Consider the following 27,253-nt stretch of genomic DNA (forward strand, 5'->3'; position numbering starts at 1 on the left):
CATTCATTGTTTAATAGCATGCTATTTAGCCTCCAGGTGTGTGATTATTTTTGATTGTTCTCATTGTAGTTGATTTCTAATTTTATGCCATTGTGATCTGAGAAGATAGTTGATATGATTTCAATCTTCTTGAATTTGTAGACACTTAGCCTGTGTCCTAATATGTGGTCTATCTTTGAAAATGTCCCATGTGCACTTGAGAAGAATGTGTATTCCGTAGTTTTGGTGTGAAATGTTCTGAAAATGTCAATTAGTTCCCTCTGCTCTAGTAAATCATTTAGAATTCCTGTTTCTTTCCTGATTTTTTGTATAGAAGATTTATCTGGTGATGTCAGTGGGGTATTAAATTCCCCTACTATGATTATTTTGCTGTTTACCTCTCCTTTTATATCTTCCAGAAGTTTTTTTTTTATGTATTTGGGTGCTCCTGTATTGGGTGCATATATATTTACCAGAGTTATATACTCTTGTTGTATCAAACCCTTTAGTATTAAGAAGTGGCCTTCCTTATCTCTTGTTATGGCCTTCCCTTTGAGGTCTATTTTTTCAGGTTATAAGTATTGCTACCCCAGCTTTTTTTCATTTCCATTTGCCTGAAAAATCTTTTTCCATTCCTTCACTTTCAGTCTGTCTGAGTCCTTTGTTCTGAGGTGGGTCTCTTGTAGACAGCATATATATGGGTCATGTTTTCTTATACATTCATCCACACTATGTCTTTTGATTGAACCATTTAATCTATTTACATTTAAGGTTATTATTGATAGGTACCTGTTTGTTGCCATTTTTAGTCTTTATGTCTGTGTTTCTCCTTCTCTTTCTATTCCTTCTTTTTAAACCAGTCCCTTTAGGATTTCTTGCATTGCTGGTTTGTTGGTAATAAACTCCTTTGCCTGTTTTTGTCTGCAAAGTTCCTGATTTCACCTTCAATTTTGAATGATAGCCTTGCTGGATAGAATAGTCTTGGATTTAGTCTTTTACTTTTCATTACCTTGTATACTTCATTCCATTCCCTTCTGGCCTGATGTGTCTTGTTGACAAATCATTTGATAATCTACATGGAGATCTCTTGTAGTTAACCTTCTGTCTCTCTCTTGCAGCCCTTAAGATTCTTTGTTGTTAACATTTGCTATTGTCATCACGACATGTCTTGGTGTGCGTCTTTTTGGGTTCATCTTGTTTGGGACTCTTTGTGCTTATGTGACTTTTTTCTTCTCCAAGTGGGGAAGTTTTCTGTCATTATTTCTTCAGATAGGTTTTCTATTACTTCCTTGGCTTCTACTCCTTCTGTCAACCCTCTTATGCAGATGTTGCTTCATTTCATGTTGTCTCAAATATCCCTAAAACTCTCCTCCTGTTATTTAATTTGTTTTTTCCAGTTGCTGTTCAAATTGGGTGATTTTTTCTACTCTGTCTTCTAACTCACTTATTCAGTCCCCAGCTTCTTCTAGTCTACTGTTGCAAACTTCCATTGTGTTCTTTATTGCAGCTATGTCATTCTTCATTTCCACTTGATACTTACAAATGTTGTTTTATTTATTTAGTATTATGAAGTGGCCTTCTTTATCTCTTTTTATGGCTTTCCATTTAAGGTCTATTTTTTGTCAGATATAAGTATTGCTACATCAGAATTTCTCATATAGACATTTGAGCATCCTTATAACCATTACTCTGATTTCTTTCTCTGACAAATTGCTTGCTTCCATTTCATTTAGTTCCTTTTTTCGTGATTCCTCCTTTTCTTTCCTTTGGGGATTGTTTCTTTGTCTCCCTACTTTGTCTGTTCTTTGTATTTGTTTCTATGTAATGTGAGTTGCTATCTCTGTCAGGCCCTGGGCAACCTTCTTGAGGTCCAAGAAGTAGAAGCCCCTAGCAGTCCAATGGTTCAGGACTCCTTATCCCAGAAGCTGGGTCTGCCTTGAGTCTCATGCCTTTATTGTTTCTGCTCTGAATTGTACTCCCTTCCCCCATGGACCTGGTACCACAGTTGTCTGCTGTAGATGTTTGGGTTCTGTGGGAGTGTGCACACAGTTCTTCTGGTGTGTGACTCCCTGTGAGGACCCAGCATCCTCTGGTATGCAATTCACAGCATGGCCCCAGTGCCCTTAGTAGGGTGGTGCCCTACGACCCTTTGGCATGCACTTGCTGTGTGGTCTTGGGGCTGGGTGGGGTGCTGGACTGGATGTCCCCAGTTTGCATCTTCAGTGTTGTCCTGGAGCCTGGGCATGGTGCCACCCCAGGTGCCCTAGGCTTGAACTGTTAGCGCGGCCCTGGGGCCTGGGCAGGAAGGGGTATGGGGTCTCTCCAGTTTGCACTCACAATGCGGGGTCCTGGAGCACAGGGTCCTGTAGCGTGCGATCCAGGAGTGTGGGGTCTGGGAGCCTGGGCAGGGAGGCACAGTGTGGGAGGTCTCTCTGGTGTGTGCTCACTGTGAATGTCTGGGAGCCAGTGGCGAAGTAGCATGACACTCATGGCAGGGTCAGGAAATCCCTTGTGAGTTATGGCTGGCTCATTGCTCAGGTTCTGCATGGTGCTTGAGGTCAGTCTGTGTGTTGGTGTGTCTGTGTTCCTGGCCTCTGCCGCTCCTCCCTTTAAGATGGCTTGGGCTCCACCTCAGGGTAAACCAGATTTAGGAAAATAATTAATGTATGTCCATTGTGTGATAATCTTCTGGAGTTATTGGGTTGAGCCACACCATCAATGCTTAGATGAAGGCAGATCTTCTGCTGAGATTAATTCCTCTCACCAATCAGATCCAGTGTTCATCACATTATGAAGACTGGGGTCTGGAACCTTGGAGTGAGTTGGGCTTGGAGTTGACAAGCCCTTTCCTGAAGGTGATTGAACCACATCCAGCACGGCCAGGTTCGGTGAGCCTGAGGAGAGGCAGTGAAGGATTAAAGAAGACAGACAAAGAGAATACAGCTGGGGCTAGGTGAATCTTCTGAGCCTGGATGAGGACACAGAGAGACCCAGCCTGCAAGCCAAAGCTTTATTTTATAGTCAGAGCACACAAAGCAAAACAAGGAAAGTGGTCAACATGTTTACAATGTTCTTGTGAGTTTCACCTTGTTTTGGCAGCACTTGCTGCACCTCCCACAGCCCATTAGTTACCTAGAAAGGAACTAGGGAGGACTTTAAGGTCAAGCTTAATTATGCTAGGAGGGCTCTTCCCTCCAAGCTGGGACTTGTTGGTGGCCCTGCCACAGGTCAGTCTGAGGCTTGACCCTATAGTCGCTCCCTACAGGTGATGATGTCCATTCATACCCAGAGTGGGGGCTGATTCATACCATAAGCGAAATATATAAAGAAATAGGTGGATTTAAGAGGAGTGATCAGAAAAGTCCATAGAGGAAATAATGCCCAAATAAGGTTTTGAGGAATAAATAGACTACCACATGACCAAAAAGATGGAGAAATGGTCAATGCAAAGGCTTATAGATGTGAAACAGTGGTTTGATATCACTAGAACATTAAGTCAGAATAGGAGGGAATGACACAACTGAAGTGAACGAATACACATACTTCTAACTTTGGGCACTGGTAACTCTCATGAGTTTCAGACCTGTGTGTCCAACTGGCAGCTGGGCATCACCACCTGGATGATTCACAGCCATTGCAAGCACTATATGATCAGAACTCAAGTTGAGGCAGGATAGTAAGAAGCTAGGGAAATTTCCTGACAAGCAAATAAGGGAAACTGAGACAAAATAATTAAGGCCAAACAATTTGAGCAATTTCCCTAGCTGGTTTGGCAGCCTGCCAACTGAAGGGTCCCAAGTTCGATTCTGGTCAAGGGCACTTGCCTGAGTTGTGGGCTCAATCCCTAGTGGGGGGTGTGCAGGAGGCAGCTGATCAATGATTCTCTCTCATCATTGATGTTTCTATCTCTCTCTCCCTCTCCCTTCCTCTCTTAAATCACTAAAAAGTATATTTTAAAAATTGTTTTAAAATTTGAGCAATGTACAGTCAGCTAATGAATCACAAGGTTTTATTTTCCCTAACCAAGGACAATTAGGAGCAAATGGTTTACATTCCAGACCATCCTGGGACAAAACCACCTTGGTTCTGGTCCCCCTTCAATGATATTCTTGATGATGTTCTTTAAAAGTGAAACTAACTGGAAAATAACCCCTGACTCTTCTATACACACATTTTGGTGAATCAATATATCGAAGGACATACCTGAAAAGCCAATGAATATTCTATTAAGACCCTCCCACAAACCTCCCTTAGGATTCCAGCAGGCCAAAGAGAGATAAACAGCCTCAAGACAAAGCAGCCACGGCAGTCTCTTGCTATAGCACACCCACACCTTTTATCTTTGCTGTTTTTCTTCTAAGCTCCAAGGGTCTCCATGAGACTTGCAACCGGGGGAGCAGTGGGCAGCAGCAGCTTGACCAGGCTAACCTCCTGAATCTGTCTTCAAGGTCTCCTTTTCTCAGACTTTTCGCCTCCTCTTGCTTGTCCTAATTTAAGCCCTCCCTTTATTTCACTGTCCCAGCTTTACTAAACATATTCTCAAAAGCCACCTGGACTCATGTTGTGAAATCTCTCTACACAAGTCAAGAACACACACACACACTACTGGGGGGGCCCTAAGAAAACCTGCCCTGGGCCCAGACCCCCATCTGGTAACAAAATAATCACCCTTTTCATTCTGGTTCCCTCCCTGCCCTGCTGCCCATTTTGAACCTAGTCTTTTTCCTTCTTTGTTTTTTGTTTGTTTGCTCTTCCTCCTTCTTTTCCCTATATCAGTTAAAGGTCTTACAGCACACACTTTTTTTTTTTTCAAGCTAGAAAACTCAGAGTCATCATAAACTAATTCCATTTCTCTACCTTTCCACAATCAGCTAATACACAAGTTTTGATAATACTAGCTCAGAAATATCTTACAAAACCTCTCCACTTCTTTCCTCACAAATATTTCCTACCTGAACTATTACAACTTCTATTGGATGGACCTTCCATTGTTACTCTGCCCTTCATCACACCAATCCATTCTCAATCTAACCATTGGTTCCAAGTCTTGGCCATGCCTACTCCATGCCTACTCCAAATTCAACATTCATTGTATTTCCTGATCATTCTTGTTTATGTGCAGAGTGGCACAAAATTAATTAGAGTAACTGATGTTCATAAACATGCCCAGCCGAGATCAAACAAAGTGGCTCTTTGCCTTCCTGCTTCAGCACTCATACTGTAAAGAAGTATCCTTTTCACGGACTATTTAGTACCATGTTTTTGTCATTTTTGTACTTTTGGTTGTGATTTTGCTGTTTAAACTGTACCCCAGTTATAGTGCTGAAGTGCTGTCTAGGGTTCCTCAGTGCAAGAAGGCTGGGGTATGCCTTATAGAGGAAATGCGTGTATTAGATAAGCTTTGTTCAGGTATGAGTTTTAGTGCTATGGCTGTGAGTTTAATGTTAATGAATTGACAGTATGGTACATCCGGGAAAAGTGAGAGGAAATTCACTGATGTGCAAGCCTGTTCTAGAAAGTATTAAAGTAACACTGACAGTGAATGATAAAGCTATGGAAAAGATAGAAAGTGGCTAAATTTGTGGATTCATGAAATGAGAAGGGATTTTTTTTTGGGGGGGGATAGCAATCTTTTTTTTTCTTTTTTTCTTTATTGATTAAGGTATTACATATGTGTCATTATCCCCCCATTGCTCCCCCACCCCCCTGGTGTCTGTGTCCATTGGCTAGGCTTATATGCATGCATATAAGTCCTTTGGTTGATCTCTCCCCCTTACCCTCCCCCTACCCTATCTTCCCTCTGAGGTTTGACGGTCTGATCAATGCTTCTCTAGATCCAGAGACAGACCGTCAAACCTCAGAGGGAGAAGGGATTTTTAAAAGTATAATAGGAAAATATTGTTGTGAGGCTTAAAGCCAAAGAAAAATAAAGTCACATTACCCAAGGTCAGGAAAATATTGAGCCTTTCTTGATTATTATTTAATTATAAAGAAATATTGCAGAAAATTATTTGTAAGAAATATATGTTAAGTAAGGCATCTTCAAACAGAACCACACATAAAACAAAATTATATATTGATTGGTTGACAAAAATGTTGTGACTACAGGCTTGTAGAAACCTACCTCTGTATTTCTGCTAGGAGCAGTGGCTTAGTATTTGCTAATTGAGTGTTCATGGTGACTTTACAGAACAGGAATGACACGAATAATGATAATCTACTTATGTTACTGTTTCTGTTCCAACTGCGTCTTCATATCAGCACCTCTGTTGATCAAGTGAACATTTTGTGCAGAAATCAGGTAGAGAGAGGCATAATTTCTTAGGATCTTGAGTCTCAGCTCCGCACATTGTGGACATGGGTATGTTACAGGATTCCAGGGCAGGAGGAATAGGGAAACTGAAACAGGAAAGTTAAAACAAGGCCAAACAGTGTGGGCAATTTGCAGCCAGCTTGTAACTAACAAACCATTATTTTTCCCAGCCAAGGACCCAGAGCAAATGGTTAAAAAACTTCCCTAATGAGAAAATGCAGAAAGGGAAAGGGAAAGGGGAAAGGAAAAAAGGGCTGTTTTACTCCCTAAGCAGAAAAGCCAGCAGTCTCAAGGCTTGGCAAGATAAAGTTGCCAGGTGCATCTCATGAATTCTGGGACGGTCACAACAAAGTAAAAAAAAAAAAAATTCTCAAAGTAATTGAGAATTAATCTATACCAGCAGAGGAATTTTTAAGCCTATAGACAGGAGGGTATATAATACTTCAGACCCCCACCCAACTTGTTCTTCAGATTAGCTGACAGCTGTCTGTGCTTCATAAGCCAGATGTATAGGTTTGCTTGCTTTGCTTTGCAATAAAGATGCATGCTTTAATTGTTTTAATAAATTGTTTTTTCACAATGCAGACAAGATCTCTTGTATAAATTCATTTATATGAGAAGACAAGGATTGAGGCTGCAGACAGGCCTCTCCACTGACTCAGGGGGTTGTCCTGTCTGGTAACACCTCTCTGGAGTCAGTGAGAGGTGACTATAACATTTTGTACTGTGACTCAGATCAAGGAGAGTGATTAGGATCTGAGGTGGATTGCTACAAGTTAATTGCTGCACAGTTGTCCTTTGTTCTCTCCGATGGATTGCAGTGAGTTCAGCCCATTTGGGGATTTCTTTTTCTGTTTTGCCACTGGGTTTTAAGTGGTTTCAGCATAACAGAAATTTGCAAAACATACCAGGCCTGTGCTAGGGGCAGAAAATTGAGAATAAAACCAGATGAGTGCTTAGGTCCCTGCCCAAGCTCCAAAGATCAATGAGGCAAATTCCTCCCTCTGGTTTGAGACTCTCCAATGTCGTTAAGAGAGTAAGGACCTTGCAGAGGTTTCTGGAGTTGAACCCTAAGATGTGTAGGGGCCTCATAGGGACCCCAGAATACAACTGTAATTAAACTTTGACCCATCCAGGGGGTGCACATAAGGGCTGGTTCCCCAGCACTCCAGGTCCTCATGGCTGTTCTAGACAGCTGGGGAGAGAATCCGAGGCACATAATAGGAGTGACGACCAGCAGTTTCACCGCCTCTGGGAGCTCCCTTCACAAGCAGCACACTTTGACCCACTACATAAAATCCTTAGCTTTTCTGCCTCTGGAGCATGGCTGGAAGAAGAATAAATTTGTCATCAATCATCTGTAAGTCTGCTGCACCTCTCTGTCCCCCTTATAGATCCAAGGTATCCCATTCCCTTATTAGGCAGGACACCTTGCCTAGTCTAAAGGGGAGGGCATGCCTCCCCTTGAAAGAGGAAGAAAAAGGGAAGGCTCTTTTAAACTAAAGGCTCTGAAATGCCCAAGCCAAGTGTTTTAAAAGAAACAAACTAAGAGAGACTATGAACGTTACAAAGGGTATGTATAAGTCACCAAAAAATCCATGTAAATCACAGAAGGTCTGTGCAAGTTAAAAAAAAAAAGGAATATATGAAAAGAGAAAAAAAGCTCTCTTTAATTTTTTTCAAAACCAATTGTTATTTCCCCACAAAAGCCCTGGGTATTATGGCCCTTTACAAAGAAAAATTTGGTTGGTTTTCTGAGGACTCTAGCAAATTCACACAGGGTTTTAGTCACTTGACACTGACTTTTAACTTAGAGTAATTTACAAATTATTCTCTTCCACTGCTGCACTATAAATGAAGAGCAACACATAAGAGACATTGCAAGGGCTTATACTAATAAATTAACTGGCCATCATAGTCAATACCACATATACAGACCAGGGGGTGATACAATCCCAAATCAGAAGCCTAATTACTAGTAGATATATCAAAGTAAAACAAATAAGGACAAAAGGAAAGGAACCGCCAGACTGATATAGCTAAGGAAAAAGGACTCTAGCCAAGCTATGCCAAAAACCTCAAAGTCCTAGGTGTCTACATTACCCATAGGTCTCATGAAAATAAAAACTACACCTAAAGGAAAAATTACAAGGTTACTTCTCTGAAATTAAACTTATTTCTTATAAGTAACCACGGGAACTTCAACCTGAGGCCTACTCTTGTGAACCCATCGAGGACCTCAAGCTCATTTTCAAGAAACAAAAACGTATTGCAGATAAGTAATGTAATGGCTGGGCATCCATATAATTGTCCACTAACCTTCTTGTCAAATTTGTCACTTCTAGGAAGCAATAACTCCATGTCAAGACAATGATGCTTCAGGGATTCTAGCCCATTCCCTACTTTAAAAGAATCAACAAACAGCCTCTCTGTTCTAGTCTCAAGTCCCATTCCCTTATCTCCGTTAGGTCAGATAGGAAGAGGCTTCCATACCCTAACACAGGCAGGCTCTACACCCCTTAACAGCATGAAGTAATTACAGAAGATGGACCTCCTTCCCTCATCAACCTTAAAAGATTTTAGGGATGGAAGTCTCTGACGGGGGAAATATGTTACAGGATTTCAGGGCAGGAGAAATAGGGAAACTGAAACAGGAAAGTTAAAACAAGGCCAAACAGTGTGGGCAATTTGCAGCCAGTTTGTAACTAACAACCCATTATCTTCCCCAGCCAAGGACACAGAGAAAATGGTTTAAAAAACAAACAAACACCTCCTTAATGAAAAAATGCAGAAAGGAAGAGGGAAAGGGGAAAGGAAAAAAAGGTTCGTATTACTTCCTAAGCAGAGAAGCCAGCAGTCTAAAGGTTTGGTAAAATAAAGTTGCCAGGTGCTTTTCATGAATTCTGGGAAAGCCACAACAAAGTAAAAAAAAAGGGACATTGAGAATTAATCTGTACCAAAATAGTCATCACAGGAATTCTGAAGACTATAGACAGGAGGGTATATAATGCCTCAGACTCCCACTCAACTTGCTCTTCAGATGAGTTGAGAGCCTGTCTGCACTTCATAAGCCAGATGTATAGATTTGCTTGTTTTTTTTTCAATAAAGATGCATGCTTTAATTAATTGTTTTTTCACAATGCAGTCAAGGTCTCTCATATAAATTCATTTATATGAGAAGATAAGGATCGAGGTTGGGGCAACCCCCTCTACTGACTCAGGGGGCTGTCCTGTCCAGTAACACCTCTTTGGTGTTGGTGAGAGGTGCCTATAACCGGTAGTAGGCATATAGGTGGCCTGTTGGGTGGGATTGTTAGAATGGAAGTAATCACTGTCTTTAAAACAATGTGTAGAGCAGTCAGCCTAAGGCATGTCAAAAGTCACACCTTGTCAGTTGTTTAAACTCAATGGTTTGCAACATTAAGCCCTAACCGGTTTGTCTCAGTGGATAGAGTGTCGGCCTGCAGACTGAAAGGTCCCAGGTTCGATTCTGGTCAAGGGCATGTACCTTGGTTGCAGGCACATCCCCCGTAGGAGGTGTGCAGGAGGCAGCTGATCGATGTTTCTCTCCCATCGATGTTTCTAACTCTCTATCCCTCACCCTTCCTCTGTAAAAAATCAATAAAATATATTTAAAAAAATGCTGTAACTCCTGGTATTTATTTCATAACTCCTATGCAGCAAAACACATTGGTTTTGTTTTTGTGTCAGCAAGTTGCCCTCCTGGTTGTGGTCTAATTTATCCCTTTATATTGTATCCCTGAGAAAAAGTCATAAGATCAGTTTTTCTATGGCCAAGTATCAAAAATAGAACAGTTTCATACTAAAAATTTCATGAAGTATGTTCATAATCAAGTTTGAATTCATATGATCCAGGGTCCTAGGACAACATTTGTAGCATGTGGCCAATAGAATGTTCTCTTCTCTCACATAGAAGAAGAAAAGTGGCAATTGAAATTCCTCCTTTGCCTATGAAAGCAAAACTTTCAAGTAATGGGAGTGTGGAAGGTGAGCAGAAAGCAGAGTTTGGATAATTTCTATGGGGACAGATGATCTTTGTGCCTGATGTCCCTTTTGCAGCCTGTAGCTGAGATGCATGAGCTCCTACTTGCTTAACAAGGGAATACCTTTGTTATCTTTTAGAAGTGAGGCTCAGAACAAGTGCAAGGGAAGGAAAAAGGTGCAGAGTCCAATGTGGTTATTCTTTATGGTCTAGTGGTGCAGCCATCAGTCACTTCATCAAGTCTCAATTTCTGGTCCACTCAGTGAAAGTGAGATGTAGTTAGAGTTCACTGACTCTTTCACTATAAATGTATTTGTATAATTTCCAGATTTAAGAACAATAAAATATAAAACAAATCCTTACCCATCACTTTAATGCCTTACATACAGATTAAGGCACCCAGTGAACCTCTGTTGCTAACCACATCCTTACAGTTGGGAGAGATATCAAGACAGCTATCTTAGAGATAAATCTTCCTCATGAAGCAGGTTGTCTACTTACAGGATCAATATGAAAATCAATGTATATTTTATAGAAAATACTTAATGTATATAAATTTATTTGCTTTGGTAATTTATTTATAGTTGATGATGAATACCAACAATTGAGGTGAAAATACATGAGGTATAAATATAATGTTTAAATGCAATATTGTATTTTATTTCCATTAGCAAAATAATTATGAATAAAATATTGTGGTATTTGACCAGCAAGTTTGATGCATCTTTCCCCTCCTTTTTCTTTTTCTTAGATGCACTGTGCTGTTATGCAGCAGTGATGTAATTAGTGTGTAAGTAAAAAATTTTTAAAAAGCCAGGAAATTTGAAGAGAAGGGGAGCCAGAAATACAATCATTTTTGTTTTTATTCTATTTTAAGTATCTTCTAGGTCCTTGCTTCTCAGAGTGTGGTCTTTGGGCCAGCAGCCTGGGCCTATCAGAAATGCAGAATCACAGGCCCACCCAGACTGCCTGGATCAGAATTTGCATTTGAACAGGATCCCCAGATGATCTGTGTGCATGCTACAGTTGGTGATAGAATACCATTTATCCTTGTGTGCCTGGCACAGTTTCCAAACATGTAGGGTCCCATTTCTGGAATAGGACCCATGTTAAACTAGGTTAAACTTCACTAATGATCTTGTCTATGCCCATTAAAGTCATCCAGCACATATGGTTGAATTTAAGATGTATGGCAGAAGTGATTTTGTTTTGCTCACAGGGCATTGCCCAACAGAAAATTATGGCTTTGCTGCCACCCTCTAGGTAGTCAAAGAAACAAAAAACTCCTAAATCATAATTCAAACAGTATGATTTTTCTTGCTCCACACAGAACTCATATATAACATTTTAATTCCTCTCAATAAAATATTTGCACAATGCTGATAAAAGAAAACATTACATAAATGCATACAATACAAAAAGGGGAAAACATTTTTCTTCTTTTTTTTCCTCTAACACCAGTTGCTAAATGATGATACCAATCTCTATTTAGAGATCTATCTAAAACCAAACACAATAAATTATCTTTCTCTCTACAGTTGTTGAATTATAATTAAGAAAAATTAAACCCATTAACAATTGATTTAGGAGAGTCAACTTGCTTAGTCTATATAATAATAAATAGGGTCAAATGCACAGGTAGCTTGACTGGCTAATGAAGAAACATGGGTTTAACAAAACTGTTTATATTTTCTAAAATTAATTGAAGAACTTAGTTTTGGTCTTATGTTAGTTTAAAACCTGTCTTTCACATTGGAAAACTTAAATGAATTATGTCTTAAGAGCATCATACATAACAAAATAAGAATTCCCTGAAGCTATAATTAATGGTCCAGGACTCTTAGATGACCATCATCTTCCTTTGTCTAGTGTCCAGAGTTAAATTCAGTGCAATACATTGGTAAGAAAATGCCAATTACCTGTGACCAAATTGGCCACTAGTCAAATAGAATGACATTTAAGAACATTATGAAATGTATCTATGAAAACATCATAGAACAAAGGGGCTCCCTTTGGCTATGTATATGCAAAGGCTGTTCTAGTCAGCTCTAGTTAGCAGAGAAATAGGCGTTCTGTTCAGTCTCTCACTGACTCCAAGGGTTCTAGGGGTCTGATATTTCACCGAATCTGCACCTGGTGGGGCCAAGGAGCAACTGGGAATCTAGCTGTAAATTTGATAGTGACTTCTCACCACTTCTTTGCTTTAAAAAGGAGAACACATTGTTTTCCTTGCTTTATCCAACACTCCACTCTCATTTTTTGAATAACAAAAGCAACCTGACAACATATTAGAACCTTTTAATGTTGTTTGCCTTTGGTTAGTACATCTTTGGTTGAACATCAGGGCAGACTGACAGGCTACACATTTTCACACCTTCTTGTCAGCAGCAGCTCTGCTCAGTTTATAGGATGGTGGGGCCCAGAGCAACTTGGAAAGAACCATGTAAGGAAGGGACTCAGCAAGGCAGGTGTTTTAAAATATGCAATTATATATAAAATTGATATTTTACATATATACAGTAAAGGGAGAGATATATACACTTTACATATGCTATACATACATTTATTTACAGTTAAGAATAGGCTTCTTAGAAGCTTTTAAATAGCAAATTAGGCAATGCACAAAGAAAACCCATTTAATTTTAAGTAACATAGATAAATGTTTTCATTTTAAAAAATACTATATTAGTAGGAATATAGTCATCTCCAGGAAGGCTAGGAAAGTTCGCAGAAACTCTTGCATCTTCAACATTCTGACTTCTCAGTGTTTCCATTTTGAGCAGGAACCATGTCAATCAGTTGTCCTCTCTCACTTTCTCCTGCGTGCACTCTCTCCCACAGGTGTTTCCTTTCACTTCCCCTTCCCTGAGCTTAATGTCACACTGGGGAAAACTCAGATTTTAGTTTCTGGACCCTCAGCAATGAGGGGCTGGAAAGAGTTTCTAATCCTGGCAACTTCCACTGCACACAGATGTCCAAAGCCTTTATTGTACCATTCTGGGGAGTGACCTCTGTGGGGACAAAAATCAGAAAGGAATTGGGAAAGTCTTTTTCCACAACATAGCAATTTGTCATGGTAGACAGGGCTGTCCTTGTGCCCTGATCATCAGTACATTTGCATACAACCTGGGGCTGCCTTCTCGAGGGTCTGAGAACCCAGTGTTCAGACTATCTTTTCAGTACTTACTGGGTGCTTTAAAATGATATCATCTCCTCTGAGAAGATTCAGACTGAATTCTAGAATTGACTGAGAGAACTCAGTTTGTATCTACCAGACCAAGAACTTGGTTCAGCATCATGAATGCCTTGAAAAGTTTGGATTTAAGTTAGTTTCTTTTGAAAGGAGGGCACTGGAGGGAGCAGCAGAAGGGGGCAGACATAAAGGAAACGCCAGAGAGGAGACTCATGTTATGTGCTGAACTCCGGTGTTTGTGTTTGCTCTGTGCGAGAAGCATGGACACAGGAGTGGGGACAGAACTGAAAACAGAGAAGAGCAAAGGGCTCCAGGAAAATGACAGAATCTTAGGAAAGGTGGAGAAGAGGAACAGAGAGTGGGAGGCATACATAATCATCTATAAAAGCATGTTAATGGCTATTAGGGGGGAAAAAGTATAGTTAAGTAAGAAATCAGGATGACAGACAGGCAAATGTACCACTTGAGCTGAGACTCCAACACCATGCCTGCCCTCCTGAGGGGTTCACACTTACTTCAGGTCTATCCTGCAGATGTGGGTCAGTCTTGACTTGCCGGAACCACATGGTTCTATTAAGTATTGAGAATCCATCACTATGGCTCGCACATCGCCCATGAGCTGAGCTTCCTCGTGCTCCACAGAGAGGGAGACCAGGGTACACATTCCTTTGGGCAAATCAGTCTTCCAGGTCCTGTGGTGAAACAACCCACACATCAGAGTTATGGCTAAGAGAGAAAGACTTGAACACCGTGCTGAGGTTTACACAGATTTTCCTGCTCAAATTCCAATCCTAGTTACTTGGATTAAGCAAATGACTCCCATAAGTTTGGGTAAAGTTTATACAGTGCAGTTCAAAGCAAGGGTCTCAGCCCAAGGAACCAGAGGCCAGAAATGGCCATGCAGCACCCAGACCTTTGGAAACAAACTAAGGCTGCAGAGGTCTTACAGATTTGGAATTAGGAAGCACTCATTCAACTCATTCAGTAAACATCTAATGACCACAGAGATGTTCTAAGCTCTGAGAAGCCACCAAGGGCACAGAGATACACAGTCCAGGAGGGGAAGCAGAAATACAAAGATAATTCTAAAACATCGTGGTCAGTGCAGTGACATGGAGATGCACAGAGCGCTCTGGGATCATGTGGAAGGGAAGGGGGGGCACACAGGGAAGCCTTCCTAGAGGAGATAATGCTCAATTCAAGTCTTAAAGGATAAATGAGCTGGCGATGCTCAGCTTGAAGAAAACTAGACTATGTGGACTGCTATCTTTCTATAAATACCTGAGTGGCTCTTGAATAGGAGAAGAAATAAATACGGTTGATTTGACTTTAGAGAAGCCCTGTCTCACAATGTGCACTTTCCAAAAACGGAGTGGGATCTATGAGGATGTAGTGAGTTCCTGTTATTGAAGCTATTCAAGCATGGAGGGGACTACCATTTGGAGTAAAATTGTTGATGAAAGTCAGGAGCTATGAGAGCACTTGTACAATATATACTATAGGGTATAGATTTTATTATTACCATCCCAGTTTAAGTCATAAATTCTATTCCCTTACTTAGTCATCTCATCTATAACTTCCTCCTGTCCTATGATACCACAAAGAGAAACTATTATACATTCCCAACAAGGAGTCAGGAGTAAGCAAGTCCCACACAAGTGCTTAGGGACTTCCCCATGGGCATGACCATTCTCTTTTCATGCATGATAATGTGATTAATAATAAAGACGAGAAGATTATACATTTGTGTAAGCAAAATGGAAAAAAACTGCAGTAACTATTACTGGAAGCTCCTGAGGAACTAGAGAAGAGGACAATGTGAGAATCAATCATGAAAGGAGACCAGCCATGTATGTGTGAGCCTAAAGAGGGAGATACTCTGATGACAGAAATTATTTCAGTATGTCACTTCCTCACCATACTTGCCACTTTTTAGCTTCTTGTTTCATAATCACAAGAAATTCGTGTTGCAGGAACCACATATGGCTCATCATTTATCTCCTTGCATTCTGACTTCTCCCTCAGAGTCTCATGGCCTACCCACCTTCTCCTTTAAGTCTTGGATCAAGTATCAATGCAGTGAGATTCTGCCCTGACCACTATATTTAAAATCCCATCCCTTACTTTGCCCTTATCTTACTTATCCCCCTATATAAGTAACCCTATCCCCTTACTTATTATGTATTGACTCTCTCTGCCTAATAAAATAGAAACATGAGAGAGCAGGATTGTGGTCTTCAGTGTTCCCTGCTGTTTCCCCAAAGCCTCCAATGGAGTCCTGCTCAGGTGGTGATGGAAGGATACACTAAGAAATAGCATTCTGGTGGATGTATGGAAGGAAGGAGGCTCCAAGCTTGGCTGGCCCTCAGCCTCCTCTAAGGGGAAGGAAGAGGCTCCATTCCCATGGCATAAATATTCTATGTGAAAAGTAACCTTTAGTTTGCCATCAAGACTAGTTTCATAAAGGAAATATTTTAAATATACATTTGGGAATTTCACTAGTGATTCCTTTTATATCACTAATCCAAGAGAAACAACAGTGTTTGCCATCAGCTATCAATAAAAAAGGATATATTGATTTAATTACATTTTATATGAGTTTTTTAGTATCCTGAATCCCTCTTATTTCTGATTCAATACTGACTCACCAGCCCACATGCACAGATCCACTGTGCAAACTTCCTGTCACTGGTTGAGCATTCCATTACAAACTCAACCCATAAATCTCTCAGAAGAATATTTTAGCAGCAGACACAGTCTTGCAAGCTTGGTCAGACCCTGGAATCTACTGGACATCCAGCATAGTTGGACCTTCAGAGCTGTAATGAGCTATGAACAGCTGAAGCTATGCAAATGAATTCTAAAGTTACATTCCAATCTTGAGAGTTACACAAACCCTCCAGAGGGAGAAAGACAAAAAGCAGGAGAAAGTCAGACTCAATTTACATTATTTAGCAGTAAGTACAACTGGACAAATAGCAGTTATTCTTAGGACTCTGTTCTGAGGAAATGAACAATATTTATGGCCTAATAAACCGTATGCTCCAAAATTACAGCAGTCATAAGAGAGCTCAACAGAGCTGAAAATTAGGTGAAGAAGTAGGAAGTTGGGCATAAATGGAGCAAATTCAGTTTTTGCTGAGGGAAATGAGGGCCAACTTAGTATTCCCATTACAGGCTGAATTTAGGTGGTCAAACTCTGTGAAATGCTTAAATCTGCAGCTTTATCTGCTCTAGGAACAGAATATATTTAACTCCAGAGTCATGCTTACCTGAGAACCACAAAGTCTCTGGAAGGATGGGGGGCCATGCTGTTCAACACGTACTGATAGATTTCTGTTTGCTTGTCCAGAGTTTCCACAACCTTCCACTGCACAAAATCCTCATCCCACAGGTGGCGCTCTCTTAGCACACGATTCAAAACCACTGAAGGGGGTGCTTCCACCTCCACGGAAGCCTTCCATAACTTCAGTGGATTCCCATCTCCCACCTTGGGAAAGATACCATCAAAGGCTGAACAGGTTAACTAGTTCCAACAAAAACCTACCACATTTCATTGGGTGTTCCAAAAAAAAATCACTAATTATGCACCTTGAAAGAGTGATTCTGCATATCTGAGGTTTACCATTTCATAATGGTAATCCTAAAGATTAAAAAATAATAATAATGATCATAAAATAATAACCATTGATACACATTAACCTCTTTGCCAAGTGTCTTTCTAACCCATTTGATTTTTAAATAGCCCTCCTCTGACAGTGGTATTATTATTATGTCCATTATGCAACTGAAAAAATGGAGGCATAAAGAGGTGTGTGACTTGCCTAACATCACATAGCTAAGGGCCAGATAGTGGATTGGGATCTAGTAGTCTGGCTTCACAGTCTGCATTCTGATTATGTGCAACATGATTACCTCGCAGTCACTAGAAAGAGTCTTTGACATGCTCATGTGTGTGCCAAGCCTGTGGACAGTGGATGTTTTTAAAGCAAAACAATTTCTTGCTTGTTGGATGTAGTTCCTTTGGGGTAGTTTTTTACCACCCCTGAGATTACCTTTTTGAAAGCAAGGTCTGTATTGTCTGTGCTGGAACACGTAACCCATCCTTTAAACTTCTCTTTGGCTTCCTTCTGGAGGCCCTGGATGAGCTGGTCCAGGTAAGTGTGGAATGTGGCCCCACTTTCCTCCACCTGGGTCCCCAGGTCTTCCAGAGTTGGAGTATGGATCTCAGCCTCCACGTAAGAATTATGAAACTGGGCTACCATCTCATGCGGGACCTGAACCAATGGGTGCATGAAAGAGCAACAGATGCATGAGTTAAAGAAATGCTGAGACTAATAGAAAAAGCAAAGTCATTTAGTAAAAAAACAGTGTGTATCAGAATGGGCCAAGTGCTGTGGACCAGATGTTTTACTAAGATCAGTGGCAAAGCTGGTGGTAGGGGGGTGGGGCTTCCTAAAGGCAGGAAACACAAATATGTTTCTGAGACTATATTTATTACTCAAAACATAGCAATGATTTCTCATTCAGTCTTTCCATTTTCCATAAAATTTTCCCTTTAATATATTTTTATTCAGTTTGGCAAAATGTGGGCTCAGAAAACTTAAAGCACACAGACTTAAGGGAAACATCAACTATGACTTAGAAATGGCTTTACCTCTTTAGCATACTTTTCTCACTTACAAATGCCAAATGTACCACAAAAAAAGTATGCCTGAAGTCTAGTTCACTTTCTTCTTTAACATAGTTGTGGCTATATCCATAAGCTATTCTTGATTCTTAGTTAACAGGGATTGGTCAACACACACACACACACACACACACACACACACACACACACCCCAGAAACACACACACAGAGATGTTGAACCTAATCACGTCCTGAGGTAAAAAAAATATATATATAAAAGAACAGCCCAGCTGGTGTGGCTCAGTGGTTGAGCATTGACCCATGCTCCAAGAGGTCTTGGTTCGTTTCCCAGTCAGGGCACATGCCCTGGTTGCGGGCTTGAACCCCAGTAGACAACAGGCAGCCAGTCTGTTTCTCTCGCATTGATATTTCTATCTTTCTCTCTCTGAAATCAATAAAAACATATTTTTTAAAAAGAAACTAATTGGCCGAAACCGGTTTGGCTCAGTGGATAGAGCGTCGGCCTGCGGACTGAAAGGTCCCAGGTTCGATTCCGGTCAAGGGCATGTACCTGGGTTGCGGGCACATCCCCAGTAGGAGATGTGCAGGAGGCAGCTGGTTGATGTTTCTCTCTCATCGATGTTTCTAACTCTCTATCTCTCTCCCTTCCTCTCTGTAAAAAATCAATAAAATATATCAATAAAAACATATTTTTTAAAAAGAAACTAATTGTCTGGCTTGCCTTGAACCCTGGTAACTGATGGTGACATAACTGTTCTCATGAAAACTGTCATCATGGTAACTCTAAATATTTTTAACTGTCAAGACTCAATTATATAGATACCTTCTCACATTTCTTGGATTCAAAGACCACAGCTATAGAGGGTACTATTGTCATTATAAACTCAGGAACAAACATATAAGCCATGAGTGTAGAAATTGTTCCAATGATCTCATCTAGTTCCAAGAGCTATAAGGAAGGTAGTTCAAGCCTTTCACTCACCTCAAAAAGTCTGTCACATTCCATGATCATGTGGGCAAGGCCCTGAGAGGCGGCCAGATTCTCACTGAGGTCCTTTTGATCTGGCTTCCCAGTGGCGTATTTCTTCTGTATGACCCTGTAAGTGAAGGGGACAGTCCTAAGCAGATCTCAAACCAAAGAGCTTTTCACAATAAAAGCTTATCCTTTTGCTTTTTCTTTTTCCAGGTGCTCTCCTAATCCCACACTTTCTCATTTCCAAACAAAAGCAATGACCACACATATTAGATGTTCTGAATCAGGCTAAAAGTCTGACAGTTCATAATGAAAAACCTTGGAAAAATACAAGGACAGGAATAACTGTTGGGGGAGAAATTAATCTATTTTTTCCCAAGTTTGAAACCACTTTGCTGCAAGCTGCCGTGCCTGGGCCTTGAATCTAGTCCTTTCCTTTTAAACTTAAAGATTGTAAAATACTACTTCATGTACTTTTCCCTCCTTCCCACTCACACACCCAGGTTTTCTGGGTCACAACAGACATTCTTCAATGCTACTTTGACAATTCTATGAATCTGAGCACACAAATTAGGTCCTTAAAACATTTTCTGGTTATAAATTAAGAGCTGACAAATCCTCAAGTTGAAATCCAATGTGAGAAGTTTTTGTTTGTTTGTTTTGTTTTTTAATGAACTGTGGGTTATATCTGGTTTACGATTTCTGTTGTTGCTGAGGAAAACCCACCTGGGGGAGCTTTCTTTCTTCAATAAATTGAGATGAAAGAGAGAGGGGGCCAGACACACAGCCAGGTTCTTGGGTGTCATCTGATTCTCTTCCACCAAGTTGGCCACGTCCTTGAGGAAGCACAGAAGCGTCTGCAGGACGTCCCTGCTCTCATCGGCCAGCAGCAGGATGGCAGCCTGCACTGCCTGCAGCCGCTGCTCTTCGGGGACATCTGTGGAAAAGTGGGTGCCAGGGCATCAGAGAAACAGCCACAGAAAGAACCAGCTGGGAAAAAAGTGAGTAAGCTGCACTTTCCTGATGTGAAGACACACTCAGAGACATCATCATCAACCATGACGACAACTGCTAAGAAGGAAGTAATTGCTTTGGCCTTACAGTTGGTAAGAGACAGAGCTGGGATTGGAACCTCAGCATCCAACTCCAGAATCCAGTCTTCATAAGGAAGTAGCCCTCGCTTTTCATACTCTGCTCATCCTTTTTCAAACCATTTTTCTGTTCTGGTTGAAGTAGGCAGTAAGCCAGAGCACTATCAGCCTGGCTTTCCCCTTGCCCATCCCCTCCCACCAGACAGCTTGTAAACCACTCTGGATGCCTGGGACTCAGTGGGACATGGTTTGGAATCCACTGTGTTGGGGGATGGCAGCCTTGCCTTTCCTTGCCCTGAGTGGAGCAGCCAGGTGTGATGTCAACTTGGTGCAATTAACCATGAATGGTGGGATTGATTTGCTTGGCCCCCTGAACTGATGCCAGAAGGCCAGCCTGGCACATTTACTTCTTTCCTACAAGCCACCGGGGCTTGGTTCAGAGGAGGCACATGGCTTTATGTGGTGACTCAGGCCATCTGTTCTAATCTTGAAAGTAATGGAAATTGAGGTTGTGTTTAGGGAAGAAGAACCAGGCTCACTAAAACTACGGGGAATGGATGGTCCCATTCCTCTTTAGGTTGGTCATTGTGGTGGTGGGGGTGGTAATGTAGGCATTGGTCACGCAGACTTACATAGAAATTGGCCCCAATAATATGAAGTGAATGAAAGGAAAAATCACAAAAAATGGGTGCTAGGTGCTGCATTTTGCTGCCCACTGGTTGTGTTTTTTTAGGCCTGACTCACTGCCCTTATTCTCTCATTCTGAAAGACACAGTCAATAATTCTCTTCAGTTAACATTGTTTCATTCTTAAAATACCAAGTTCTAGAACAGGTCTCTGCAGTAGGCTGCCTGTGCTCAAAGGGGTGGGTGGGGAGATGTGCTCGTGACAATCTGTAAGGTGTGGGAAGAAAATATTAGAATTTTCAGTGGCGTCTATGTTTCCTCTCATTATATATTACATAATATGCATAGTATGGCATAGTATATCATAATATATTTATATTATTAAAAATAAGTATTCATGTTCAGATATTTACTATTGGTAGAGTTGCATGAAAAAAAATGTGGCGCCTGCTGCTCTAGTGGGGCTGTAGTGTGACCTTATGACCAGATCCTGGCCATCTCCATCATCATAGTTCCCAGAGCTGGGCACACTCCTGCCTCCAGTCTGCCAGCAAATCCAAATGTCTGGAATAGCCTGACCATGCATTCAGCATTCTGTAACCCATCCTCACCCCCACCACATCCACAGCAGCAGATGGGAGACCTGGGTTTAGTAGAGAAGAGTCATTTTTTTTCTAATTATAGCAAATCTTTTTCTTTTCTCTTGGTTGTGATGAAACAGAAGCAGGTACTACTAATAACTACAAGCATGTCATTGATGTGTTATAAATTCAGCTTGAGCCACTGAACTGCTCTTTTAAAAAATATACTTTTTATTGTTGATAGCTTTAACCCCCTCCTCGCAGCCCCTGTCCATCCCCCTCCCCAGGTCTTCACTATCCTATTGCCCATGTCCATGGGCTGTGGAAATAAGTATATACATTCTTGGATTTATCTATTCTCATCCCCTCAACCCCACATTGAGGTATGCCAGGCTGTTCCATGCCTCCATGCTTCAGGTCTTATTTTGTTGGTCAATTCATTTTGTTCATTAGATTCCACAAATCAGTGAGATTATGTTGTATTTGTCTTATTTCACTTAGCATAATACTTTCCATGTCCATCCATGCTGTCTCAAAGGGTAAGAGATCCCTCTTTTTTACAGTTGCATAATATTCCATAGTGTAAATGTCCCACAGCTTTTTTTATCCATTCATCTACTGATGGGCACTTGGTCTGTTTCCACACCTTAGCTATTATAAATAATGCTGCTATGAACATAGGGGTGCATATTTTATTTCTTATTGGTGTTTTGGGGGTTTTAGGATAAATTCCCAGAAGTGAGATCACTGGGTCAAATGGAAATTCTATTTTTAATTTTTTGAGGAAACTCCATACTGTTTTCCATAGTGGCTGTACCAGTCTGCATTCCCACCAGCAGTGAACTAGTGTTTCCTTTTCCACATCCTCACCAGCACTTGATGTTTGTTGATTTTTGTATGATAGCCATTCTGACAGGTATGAGGTGATATCTCATTGTGGTTTTAATTTGTATTTCTCTGATGGTTAGTGACTTTGAGCATTTTTTCATATGTCTCTTTGGCCATTTGTATGTCCTCTTTGGGGAAATGTCTATTCAGGTCTTCTGCCCATTTTTTAATTGGATCGTTAGTCTTCCTTTTGTTAAGTTGTATGAATGTCTTATATATTTTAGAAATTAACCCCCTATCAGATGTAACATTGGCAAATATGTTCTCCCAGGAAATGGGCTCTGTTTACATTTTGTTGATAGTATTTTTGCTATGCAGAAGTTTTTTATTTTGATGTAATCCCAATTGTTTATTTTCTCCTGATTTTTCCTTGCCTCAGGAGATGTATATTTTCCTGCCTATGGTTTCTTCTAGGATTTTTATGGTTTCACGACTTACATTTGTCTTTTTTTCCCCATTTTTAGTTTATTTTTGTGTCTGGTGTAAGATGGTGGTCTAGTTTCTTTTTTTTTTGCATGTATCTGTCCAATTTTCCCAACACCATTTATTAAAGAGACTGTCTTGACTCCATTGTACGCTCTTGCCTCCTTCGTCAAATATTAATTGAGCATAATGGTTTGGGTGGATTTCCTGGCTCTCTGTTCTATTCCATTGATCTATATGCCTGTTATTGTGCCAGTACCAGGCTTTTTGGAGTAGAGTGGCTTAGCAGTATAACTTGATATCTGGTATTGTGATCCCTCCAACTTTGTTTTTCTTTCTCAAGTTTGCTGTGGCTATTTGGGATCTTTTTTGGTTCCATATAAATTCTTGCAGTATTTCTTCTAGATCTGTGAAATATGCCATTGATATTTTAATAGGGGTTTCATTGAATCTGTAGATTGCTTTGGGTAAAATAGACATTTCCATAATGTTAATTCTACCAGTGCATGAACACGGTATACTCTTCCACTTGTTTATATCTTCCTCGACCACTTTTTTTCAAAGTCCAAAGTCCTTACCTCCTTTGTTAAGTTTATTCCTTGGTATCTTAAATTTTTGTCACAATGGTAAGTGGAATTGCTTTTTAGATTCTCTTTCTGAGAATTCATTATTGGTGTATAAAAATGCCCTTGATTTCTGGTTTTTAATTTTGTATTCTGCTACAATGCCAAATTCATTTATTAAATCTAATAGATTTTTGGTGGGGTCTTTAGTGTTTTTTTTTTAATGTACAATATCATGCCATCTGCAAATAATGAGAGTTTTACTTTCTCCTTGCCAATTTGGATACCTTTTACCTCTTCTTCTTGTTTGAGTGCTGTGGCTAGGACTTCCAGTACTATGGTTGAATAAGAGTGGTGAAAGTGGACATCCCTGTCTTGTCTTGTTCTTAGGGAAAATGTTTTTAGTTTCTCCCATTGACTTTGATGTTGGCTGTAAGTTTTTCATAGATGGCCTTTATTATGTTAAGGTATGATCCCTCTATTCCCACTTTGCTAAGAGATTTTATTAAAACAGGGTGTTAGATTGTATAGAATGCTTTTTTCCCTCAATGATATGATTATGTGATTTTTGTCTTCTACTTTGTTTATGTGATGTATCACATTTATTGATTTGCAAATATTTTTTATGAGGAACTGTATTTATTTATTTTTTTGTTTGTTTGTTTTATTTATTTATTTATTTTTTTTTTGTAAAATATATTTTATTGATTTTTTAACAGAGAGGAAGGGAGAGAGATAGAGAGTTAGAAACATCGATGAGAGAGAAACATCGATCAGCTGCCTCCTGCACATCTCCCACTGGGGATGTGCCCGCAACCCAAGTACATGCCCTTGACCGGAATCGAACCTGGGACCTTTCAGTCCGCAGGCCGACGCTCTATCCACCGAGCCAAACCGGCTTCGGCATGTTTGTTTGTTTTATTGCTTAAAGAATTACAAAGAGTATTACATATGTCTCCTTTTTATTTTCCTTGACCTTCCCCCGGCCTCCCCTACCCCCCAGTGTCTTGTGTCCATTGGTTATGCTTATATGCATGCATACAAGTCCTTCGGTTGATCTCTTACCACGCCCCCGCAACCCTCCCCGGCCTTCCCGCTGTAGTTTGACAGTTTGTTCCTTGCTGCTCTGTCTCTGTATCTATTTTTCTTCATCAGTGTATAATGGTCTTTATTATCCATAAATGAATGAGATCATGTGGTATTTTTCTTTCATTGACTGGCTTATTTCACTTAGCATACTGCTCTCCAGTTCCATCCATGCTGTTGCAAATGGTAAGAATTCCTTCTTTTTTACAGCAGCATAGTATTCCATTGTGTAGATGTACTACAGTTTTCTAATTCATTCATCTGCTGATGGGCACTTAGGCTGTTTCCAGATCTTAGCTATGGTGAATTGTGCTGCTATGAACATAGGGGTGGATAGATCCTTTCTGATTGGTGTTTCTGGTTTCTTGGGATATATTCCTAGAAGTGGGATCACTGGGTCAAATGGGAGTTCCATTTTTAACTTTTTGAGAAAACTCCATACTGTCTTCCATAGCGGCTGCACCAGTCTGCATTCCCACCAGCAGTGCAGGAGGCTTCCTTTTTCTCCACATCCTCTCCAGCACTTGTCATTTGTTGATTTGTTGATGATAGCCATTCTGACAGGTGTGAGATGGTATCTCATTGTTGTTTTGATTTGCATCTCTCAGATGATTACTGACTTTGAGCATGTTTTCATATGTCTTTTGGCTTTCTGAATGTCCTCTTTTGAAAAGTGTCTACTTAGGTCCTTTGCCCATTTTTTGATTGGATTGTTTATCTTCCTTTTGTTAAGTTGTATGAGTTCCCTATGAATGTTGGAGATTAAACCCTTATTGGTGATAACATTGGCAAATATGTTCTCCCATGAAGTGGGCTTTCTTGTTTTGTTGATGGTTTCTTTTGCTGTGCAGAAGCTTTTTATTTTGATGTAGTCCCATTTGTTTATTTTCTCTTTAGTTTCCAATGCCCTAGGAGCTGTATTGGTGAAGAAATTGCTTTGGCATATGTCATATTTTGTTGCCTTTGGAGTCCTCTAATATTTTTATGGTTTCCTGTCTTACATTTAAGTCCCTTATCCATTTTGAGTTTATTTTTGTGTATGGTGTAAGTTGGTGGTCTACTTTCATTTTTTTGCATGTATCTGTCCAATTTTCCCAACACCATTTATTGAAGAGACTGTCTTGACTCCATCGTATGTTCTTGCCTCCTTTGTCAAATATTAATTGAGCATACTGGTTCGGGTCGATTTCTGGGTTCTCTATTCTATTCCATTGATCTATATGTCTGTTCTTGTGCCAGTACCAGGCAGTTTTGAGAACAGTGGCTTTGTAATACATCTTGATATCTGGTATTGAGATCTCTCCTACTTTGTTCTTCTTTTTCAGGATCGCTGTGGCTATTTGGGGTCTTTTTTTATTCCAGACAAATTTTTGGAGAGTTCGTTCTAGGTCTGTGAAATATGCCATTGGTATTTTAATGTGGAGTGCGTTGAATTTATAGATTGCTTTGGGTAGCATGGACATTTTAATGATGTTGATTCTACCAATCCATGAACATGGTATGTTCTTCTATCTGTTTATGTCTTCCCCTATCGCTTTTTTCAACGTCCTGTAGTTTTCTGAGTAGAGGTCTTCTACCTCTTTAGTTAAGTTTATTCCTAGGTATCTTAATCTTTTTGGTGTGATGGTAAATGGGATTGCTTTTTTAGTGTCTCTTTCTGTAAGTTCACTATTGGTGTATGGAAATGCCATAGATTTCTTGGCATTAATTTTGTATCCTGCTACATTGCCAAATTCATTTATTAAGTCTAATAGTTTTTTGATGGAGTTTTTAGGTTTTTTTTTATGGACAATATCATGTCATCTGCAAATAAGGACAGTTTTACTTCTTTTCAATTTGGTTGCCTTTTATTTCTTCTTCTTGTCTGATCGCAATGGCTAATACATCCAGTACTATATCGAACAGGAGTGGTGAGAGTGGGCATCCCTGTATTGTTCCTGTTCTTAAGGGAAATGGTTTTAGTTTTTACCCATTGAGTATGATGTTGGCTGTGGGTTTGTCATATAGGGCTTTTATTATGTTGAGGTATGATCCTTCTATTCCCACCTTGCTGAGAGTTTTTATCAATAAAGGGTGTTGGATTTTGTCAAATGATTTTTCAATTGATATGACTATGTGGTTTTTTTCTCTCAATTTGTTTATGTGATGTATCACATTTATTGATTTACGGATATTGTACCATCCTTGCATCCCTGGGATAAATCCTACTTGGTCATGGTTTATGACCTTTATGATGTACTGCTGGATATGATTTGCTAAGATTTTGGCATCTATCTTCATGAGGGATATTGGCCTGTAATTCTCTTTCATTGTGTTGTCTTTATCTGGTTTTGGTATTAGGGTGATGCTGGCTTCATAGAATGAGCTGGGAAGTGTTCCTTCCTCTTGAATTTTTTGGAATAGTCTGAGGAGGATAGGTTTTAGTTCTTCCTTGAATGTTTGGTAAAACTCCCCTGTGAAGCCATCTGGCCCAGGCTTTTGTTTGCTGGGAGCTTTTTAATGACTGCTTCAATTTCTTCCATTGTTATTGGCCTATTGAGATTTTTAGAATCTTCCTGATTGAGTTTTGGAAGGTTGTATTTTTCTAGGAATATGTCCATTTCCTCCAGATTGTCTAGTTTGTTGGAGTAGAGTTGTTCATAGTATTTTTAAACAATTATTTGTATTTCTGTGGGGTCTGTTGTTATTTTGCCTCTATCATTTCTGATTTTGTTTATTTGGGTCTGCTCTCTTTGCTTCTTGGTGAGCCTGTCTAGAGGTTCATCAATCTTGTTTATCCTTTCAAAGAACCAGCTTTTGGTTTCATTGATCTTTTGTATTGTTTCTTTTGGTCTCTATGTCTTTTATTTTTGCTCTAATCTTTATTATCTCCTTCCTTCTGCT

At 40.1% G+C, this 27,253-nt stretch overlaps 1 protein-coding gene across 2 annotated transcripts in view; it reads right to left on the reverse strand.

Annotated features, from left to right (window-relative positions):
- Positions 1 to 11,586: 11,586 nt before the first annotated feature.
- STARD13 (StAR related lipid transfer domain containing 13) overlaps positions 11,587 to 27,253 on the reverse strand; it is a 302,216-nt gene continuing 286,549 nt past the window's right edge. For both annotated transcript variants that reach the window (XM_023749006.1, XM_006083612.3), the window contains exons 9-14: positions 19,839 to 20,049; positions 19,122 to 19,236; positions 17,544 to 17,765; positions 16,761 to 16,978; positions 14,004 to 14,180; positions 11,587 to 13,306 (exon numbers count right to left, since the gene is read on the reverse strand). In XM_023749006.1, the coding sequence (XP_023604774.1) occupies positions 13,189 to 13,306; positions 14,004 to 14,180; positions 16,761 to 16,978; positions 17,544 to 17,765; positions 19,122 to 19,236; positions 19,839 to 20,049 (1,061 nt within the window). In that variant the 3' untranslated portion in view covers positions 11,587 to 13,188. The remainder of the gene's footprint in view (positions 13,307 to 14,003; positions 14,181 to 16,760; positions 16,979 to 17,543; positions 17,766 to 19,121; positions 19,237 to 19,838; positions 20,050 to 27,253) is intronic.

The sequence above is a fragment of the Myotis lucifugus genome, unplaced genomic scaffold (genome assembly GCF_000147115.1).
Source record: "Myotis lucifugus unplaced genomic scaffold, Myoluc2.0 scaffold_7, whole genome shotgun sequence".
Lineage (NCBI taxonomy): Eukaryota > Metazoa > Chordata > Mammalia > Chiroptera > Vespertilionidae > Myotis > Myotis lucifugus.